This window comes from Podarcis filfolensis (assembly GCF_964270895.1).
Source record: "Podarcis filfolensis genome assembly, chromosome: 18".
NCBI lineage: Eukaryota > Metazoa > Chordata > Lepidosauria > Squamata > Lacertidae > Podarcis > Podarcis filfolensis.
In genome coordinates, this window is record NC_139622.1 from 10,376,513 (window position 1) to 10,384,052 (window position 7,540).

The 7,540-nt window shown below is 50.6% G+C and overlaps 1 protein-coding gene across 3 annotated transcripts in view; it reads left to right on the forward strand.

The window, feature by feature from the left end:
- TMEM59L (transmembrane protein 59 like) overlaps window positions 1-7,291 on the forward strand; it is a 32,092-nt gene extending 24,801 nt beyond the window's left edge. The window contains exons 4-8 of one of the 3 annotated variants that reach the window (XM_083594781.1): window positions 1,540-1,686; window positions 2,467-2,575; window positions 3,644-3,752; window positions 4,747-4,945; window positions 6,099-7,291. In XM_083594781.1, the coding sequence (XP_083450907.1) occupies window positions 1,540-1,686; window positions 2,467-2,575; window positions 3,644-3,752; window positions 4,747-4,945; window positions 6,099-6,257 (723 nt within the window). In that variant the 3' untranslated portion in view covers window positions 6,258-7,291. The remainder of the gene's footprint in view (window positions 1-1,539; window positions 1,687-2,466; window positions 2,576-3,643; window positions 3,753-4,746; window positions 4,946-6,098) is intronic. The other 2 variants (XM_083594780.1, XM_083594779.1) reach the window with 2 other exon arrangements.
- Window positions 7,292-7,540: the final 249 nt, after the last annotated feature.

The following is a 7,540-nucleotide window of genomic DNA, read 5'->3' on the forward strand; positions in this document are numbered from 1 at the left end:
CAACCCCAGAGTCGGCCACTCCTCTGGGAGTACGCAAACAAGCCTAAAAGGGGTGCTGGAACCCCAAACCCCTCTCTCTCTGCGAAAACACGGCATCCAGATTACTACTAAATTGGCCCCTGTGTGGGTTTGGCATCGAAATCTCAGCCTAGAGGGACAGCGTAGCTGCTTTCGCCAGTTTTGTGAGACTGACTGTCAGGGGGGAAATTTATGTGTGTTGGGGGATTAGAGAGCCATTCTTTAGTCTTAAAAAGATCTTAGAAGGCTGGTTCCTCCAGAAATTTCCTCCAAAGCCAAGCTGTGGGCAGGGAACATCCTGTGCCCAAACAACGCATCCTGCCACCTGTCGCTACAGGCAGAGAGTGTGTCTGCAAATGTGTGTTGGCGCAGGCTTTTGGATCGCAACGTGGGCTGCAGGCATTGCCTTTCTGAATCCTGACAAGACAGAAGAACTGTTTTGGGGGACAGGGAGCGGGCAGGTGTGGGGGACTCCCTGGTCCTGAATGGGGTCACTGTGCCCCCGAAGGACCAGGTGTGCAGCCTGGGAGTCATTTTAGACCCACAGCCGTCCATGAAGGCGCAGGTCAATTCTGTGTCCAGGGCAGCTCCATCTGGTACGCAGGATGAGACCCTCCCTGCCCGCAGACTGACTGGCCAGAGTGGTGCATGCTCTGGTTATCTCCCGCTTGGACTACTGCAATGCGCTCTCCATGGGGCTACCTTTGAAGGTGACCCGGAAACTACAACTAATCCAGAATGTGGTAGCTAGACTGGGGACTAGGAGTGGAGACCACATAACACCGGTCCTGAAAAACCTACATTGGCTCCCAGGACGTTTCCGAGCACAATTCAAAGTGTTGGTGCTGACCTTGAAAGCCCTAAACGGCCCTGTATCCCTGACGGAGCATCTCCACCCCCATCATCCAGCCCGGACACCTGGGTCCATCGCCTGAGGGCCTTCTGGCTGTTCCCTCCCAGCGAGAAGTGAGGTTGCAGGGAACCAGACAGAAGGCCTTCTCGGTGGTGGCACCCACCCTGTGGAACGCCCTCCCATCAGATGTCAAGGAAATAAAGAACTATCTAACTTTTGGAAGACACCTGAAGGCAACCCTGTTTAGGGAAGTTTTTAATGTTTGATGTTCTGTTGTGCTTTTAATAGTCTGCTGGGAGCTGTCCAGAGTGGCTGGGGACATTTCCCCATATACAGTCGTACTTTGGGTTAAGTACTTAATTCATTCCAGAGGTCTGTTCTTAACCTGAAACTGTTCTTAACCTGAAGCACCACTTTAGCTAATGGGGCCTCCTGCTGCCACCAGTGCGCAATTTCTGTTCTCATCCTGAAGCAAAGTTCTTAATCCGAGGTACTGTTTCTGGGTTAGCGGAGTCTGTAACCTGAAGCGTATGTAACCTGAAGCGTCTGTAACCTGAGGTACCACTGTACTTGGTCTGGGTACAGAAATCCACAATGCACACCTGTAAGAAACCGACCTTTCAGGGTTTGGGGAGTTTTCAGATTGGCTCACGCCTATCTTCACACAGGTCCTGGACCCAAAACCTGCCTCGTTCTCCGTCTTCGACCTGGTCTCCAGCTTCTGCAACGATATCGTCAGCTCGGCGCAGAGTTTCATTTCCTCCACGTGGACCTTCTATCTTCAGGCTGACGACGGGAAAGTCGTCGTCTTCCAGGTGGGTACTGCTGGCAAGGTTGGGGGGCGGGTGGGAAAACCAGGGAGCGGTAGGTGGGGGGAGACTCGAACGAAACAGAGGAAGGGTGCTTTATTATTATTATTATTATTCACAAAGTGATGTTGTTGTTGTTTAGTCGTGTCCGCCTCTTCGTGACCCCCTGGACCAGAGCACGCCAGGCCCTCCTGTCTTCCACTGCCTCCCGCAGTTTGGTCAAACTCATCTTGGCCGCTTCGAGAACACTGTCCCACCATCTCGTCCTCTGTCTCCCCTTCTCCTTGCGCCCTCCATCTTTCCCAACATCAGGGTCTTTTCCAGGGAGTCTTCTCTTCTCCTGAGGTGGCCAAAGTCTTGGAGCCTCAGCTTCAGGATCTGTCCTTCCAGTGAGCACTCAGGGCTGATTTCCTTCAGAATGGATACGTTTGATCTTCTTGCAGTCCATGGGACTCTCAAGAGTCTCCTCCAGCACCAGAATTCAAAAGCATCCATTCTTCGGCGGTCAGCCTTCTTGATGGTCCAGCTCTCACTTCCATACATCACTACTGGGAAAAGTAAAAATGTATATATATATATATATATAAAATCATTTCTGCTGTGTATTCCCCGTCTTAGGAGGCAAACCGCAATATATGGAAAACACGCTCTGCAGAATCGTTTCCTGTGCATTTTGAAGGTTTCATATGTAACCAGATTCCTGCATTGCAAGGGGTTGGACTAGATGCCTCTAGGGGCCCCGGCCGATTCTGCGATTCTAAAGACTGTCCTTCTCTTTGTCCTCAGTCTCAGCCAGAGATCGAGTATCCGGTTCCAGAGGTCCAGGCGCCCAAATCGGAGGTTTTGGAGAAGGCGTGGGCTCCCTCCACCTCCAACACGTTGAAGCCCCACACAGGTAAAAGAGAGTCTTGATTTTCCTAGTATTATTATTATTAATCGCCTCTCCTGGTCTGCCCCGCAGAGGACCTTAAGGTCCATGAATAATCATAATTTAGAGGTCCCAGGCCCTAAGGAAGTCAGATTATCCTCCACCAGGGCCAGGGCCTTCTCAGTGGTGGCTCCGACCTGGTGGAATGCTGTCCCATAAGACCAGGGCTCATCAGGATTTAACCTCCTTCCGCAGGGCCTGTAAGATAGAACTATTCCGCCTGGCTTTCAATTTGAACTTAGCCTGATCTTTTATTCCCCTTCCTTCCCTCCCCCTCCCCTTTTTATGAAGATTACCCGCTATGGGATCCCATAGCTAATTCTCCCCTGGTCTCCTCACTGGCCCAGATAGGACTAATTTAGCCAGCTAGCCCTGGTGATCATCTAATTTTTATTGGATGGATTTCCCCCCTGAATTGATTTTTGAATCCTGAATTTATTGTTATTCACGTTTTATATCGTATTTCATGCTGTTTTTTGCTGCATTAATTGTTTTAAATTTGTTGTGAGCCCAGTTTTTTGAACCAGGAAGGGCAGGGTATAAATAAAAACTTATTTATTTATTATTTAATCGCCCGCCCTTCAAGCCAAGGTCTCAGGGCAGGCTGCAAGCCTTAAAAGGCAAGACTTTTAAACAACAATCGCAGAAATATGGCACGTGCGGAAAAGACACATCTCATGTGTCGGAAGGCCAAAGCGGTGCATCTTCTGTGTTCGCCGAAATATGTGCCCGACGCACCTCTGTGCGGAGGGGGCTCCGCAGTTTAGGGGTCGCAGTGATTTCTCGCATGGCGATTTCCCCCAGCTGGAGCCTTCGGATGATGGCCAGCCTGCTTGGTAAAGATTTTTAACATCCTTGCAAAACCCAGGACGCCGGGGGAATTTGGGAACGCCGCAAAACCGCTCCTGGGTTTATGGCAAAGTTTCCCTCTCCCGGTTGGTGTCGGCGGTTTGCATTATTTCCTCGGCCCTCCACTTACGGGTCTCCTTTTCTGCCCCGTATTTCCCTACCTGCACGCTTTCTTCGCCCCTTCAGGCCTTCGGGAGAAACCCCCCGTGGAGGAGCCGAAAGCCAGAGCGAAATCGTCGCCCCCGGCAGAGACCCAGGCGCCCCCAGAACACGACTTCCTGGGCTGCATGTCTAAGTAAGGAAGTGGGGGGGATGATATGTGGGGTACACGGAGAGGAATGGGGGTGGGATTGAGGATAAATGTGCAGACAGGCCCCAGAGGATAGGAGGAAACTTTTTTTAAAAAAAGGATGCCAATATCTGCTTTATTTTCGTATTTGATTTTTTGTTTGAAAAGTCAAGTTCCTAGTCTTCATGGAGGCAAAGTTATGCTCAAAGTCTGTGGCTGGCGCCTGAAGTTCTGCAAAGCGGTTGGGCAAAAAGGAGGTGTGTGTGTAGGGGGGGAAACCTTCCCATTCCCCCCCCCACCTTATCACCACCAGCAAACAACATAAACAAACCACTGGCACTAACAAACAACATAATCCTTTGACATTACATGTACTTTAACTCCCGACTTGCCCCATTGTGCTTTTTGCACCCTATTATCCTATATGCACATTATTATTATTATTATTAATATTATTATTATTATTTCCTGTTACTCGTCCAAATAAATTTTCATTTTTATAATTTCCTTACTCTTCCAGATTCAATCTAAATCTGTCAGGAGCACGGCCGCAGTACTTTTTAATATATTCTTTGAATATTATCCTATCTTTATTAAATTCCTGGTTTGATTTTCCTCTCATCCTCCCAGTCCTTTTTGCGAGTTCTAAATATTCGCTTGCCAATCATTTTTTTGGGTGGGAATTCTGTCGCCTTCCCAATTTCCAGCTATTAAAATCCTAGCCGCTGTGTTGCACACATGAAAAGGGTTCTTTCCCCGTATTTCATTGGAAATTGTATTGTAAGCAAACCTTTGAGGGGCGGGGCCAGAGGCGAGGAGGCGGGGCCAGCTGGGAAAGTGGGCGGGGCGCAGATTGCGAAGGGGCGGAGCTCCCACGGAAGGGATGCTCACCTGGCCAGACTCACCTGTTCCCCTCTTCCACGTTGTTGACGGTCCTTTCCCTCCACCCTTTCCCCACCCACCGCCGGCCCCCCTCCCCGTTTCCCTCTCCCCCCACCAGCCAGTTCGAAGCGTCTGCCCCCTCCATGGCCGGCCATAATCTCGTCGTCTCTCTCTGGCGGGGGGCCTCTGGGTGTTACAGACGTTCGGGGCTGCCGCGATGGATCCTGGCCGCTTGTCTCTTCCTTTCCATCATGGTGATGTTGTGGCTCAGTTGCGCAAGCTTGGTGACCGCTCCTGATCAGCACGTCAAGACCCAGGTATGGTTTGGGGGCCAAAGGGGGGAGATGGGCAGTGAGCCTTTTCTTCCATTTGCAATATTCTCTCTCTCTCTCTCTCTCTCTCTCTCTCTCTCTCTCTCTCCAGTGGTACCTTAGTTCTCAAACTTAATCCGTTCTGGAAGTCCGTTCCAAAACCAAAGCGTTCCAAAACCAAGGCGTGCTTTCCCATAGAAAGCCATGCAAAACGGATTGATCCGTTCCAGACTTTTAGGATGCGGGTGGCGCTGCAGTCTGAACCGCAGAGCCTAGGACTTGCCGATCAGAAGGTCGGCGGTTCGAATCCCTGTGACGGGGTGAGCTCCCATTGCTCGGTCCCAGCTCCTGCCCACCTAGCAGTTCAAAAGCATGTCAAAGTGCAAGTAGATAAATAGGTACCACTCCGGCGGGAAGGTAAACGGCGTTTCCGTGCGCTGCTCTGGTTCGCCAGAAGCGGCTTAGTCATGCTGGCCACATGACCCGGAAGCTGTACGCCAGCTCCCTCAGCCAGTAAAGCGAGATGAGCGCCGCAACCCCAGAGTCGTCCGTGACTGGACCTAACGGTCAGGGGTCCCTTTACCTAGACTTTTAAACACAACCCCTAAAACAGCAATTGAACATGAATTTTGGTATCTAACGAGACCATTGATCCATAAAAATGAAAGCAATAAACAATGTACTGCAGTCACACACTCCAATCATCAGTAGCTGAACTGGGTTCCACACAGTCCCAAAAACAAAACAAAATGAACCACAAAAACCAAAACACAAAATAAATAGCAAAAACAGACAGACCTCAGCGTAATACTCAAATCGGAAGCGTAACACTCAAAACAGAGCATATTCGGCTTCCGAAAAGGGTTCGCAAACCGGAACACTTCCTTCTGGGTTTGCAGTGTTTGGGTTCCAAGTTGTTTGAGTACCGAGGCGTTTGAGAACCAAGGTACTGCTGCAACGGTTCTTTTTCAAGAACGGAGCGGTGTGTACATTTTATAAAATACGATAAATAAAATAAAATAATCACGGTTAAGAACCGGCCCTCAAGGTGAAGTTGGTTTTGCTCCGAGTAGAACTCCCCGTGGCGTTAGCAAAATATTCTTTCTGAGGAAAATAAACGGGCAAATCTTCCCCTTCTTTCTCTCCCCTTTCCCCACAGCCCCTAAGTATCAACGGGGACAAAGAATACCTGGAAGACCTGGATAGCTCCCTTCCATATTCCCTCCGGCCCGTAATCGCCGTCGCCATCTGCCCGGCGGAGAACGAGGAAGCGGCGCTGCTGCCTGTCAAAGTGGATTTAGACAAGACCGCCCTCTAAGGTCGCCCCCTGCCCCATATCCCACCTTGAACCCACCGCCAACCTCTCCTTGTACCCCCCTTCAACACCCCAGATTTCCTCCTGTTTTCCGTCAAGCCCCTCGCCGCAACATCACCCTTTCCGACATCACCTGCTGTCTCGCCCAGGTTTCTTGAACTCGGTACCTTACCGGCACAGGCGAAGCTAGGGCCCCCTATTTTTTAGCAGTGACGTCTTGCGGGTTGGCAAGGGGCAGGTTATCGTGGTTTCCAAAACGACAATTTGAAACCAACTCGCCGTTCTCTGGGTAAAGGCTGCAGAAGGGTAGGCAGAGTCGGCCTGCTCCAGTCCCGGGTTCAAATCGACGTGTAGGGCTGGCATAGGGGGCAGGCACACACACACACACCCCGCCTGGAACAATGCCGAACTTGACAGGCGATTCGGCTCAGTATTAAGTTCGAGTTCGGAAGAAGAGAGGACGAGAACCTTGCTTCGCTTCCGAGCTCAGCGACTCAAGAGTCCGGGAGATCCCGAGTTCAGGTCCCGACAAGTCCTGGGTGCGAACGTCCCCTTCATACCATTCAGAACCTGTGTCGTTTTCGGTGGTGCCCGTTTTTTGTTCCGTTTTGCACTGATGTCCGCCCCGGAGGGGGGGGTCCCCATCTCCTACCCCCCTCCCGGCACGCAACTCGTGACCCCCTGGCACTTAAGGAGGGGGCCACACGCCAGCTTTGATCGCTTGTACATTTCGCCTAACGCTCGTTTCTCCTGTACAGAGGTTTAACTTATTTCCCGCCTCCTTCGATCTCTTTCTCCCGCCCTCGTCAGGTGGCCCTTGCCGTCCGTAACTTCTGAAGCGATGAGACTCTTTAAAAAAACATGTCCCCAAATATCAGGTGTTGAAGGCAGTTAGCCAGGGGGCTGGTATATAATTTTGGGTCGTTTTGCTATCCGTATCCATCCGAGCTTCTGCAACGGGTTCACCCTGTGTGTAAAAAAAGCTGAGCCGCCATTTGTACGATATTCTCAACCGAATAAAGCTGTTTTTCCCCAAACCTCCCAGTCTCCTCTGCTCACCGCCGTTCATTTTTTGGGGAATGAAAAATAGCAAGACCTCGGTGGATCTGAGCTAAGCCCCCGCACCTATCTATCTTAACCCTATATATCTCTTTAATAAACCTTTTCGTCTGTCCTGGAAGTGTTGGAAGAGGAACGGTTTGTTCTTAAGTTGTTGTTTTTCCTGTTTAATTATAACAAAAATCAGGTCGGGATCCAAGGTGCGGAAGAAGTTGGGACACGTGATA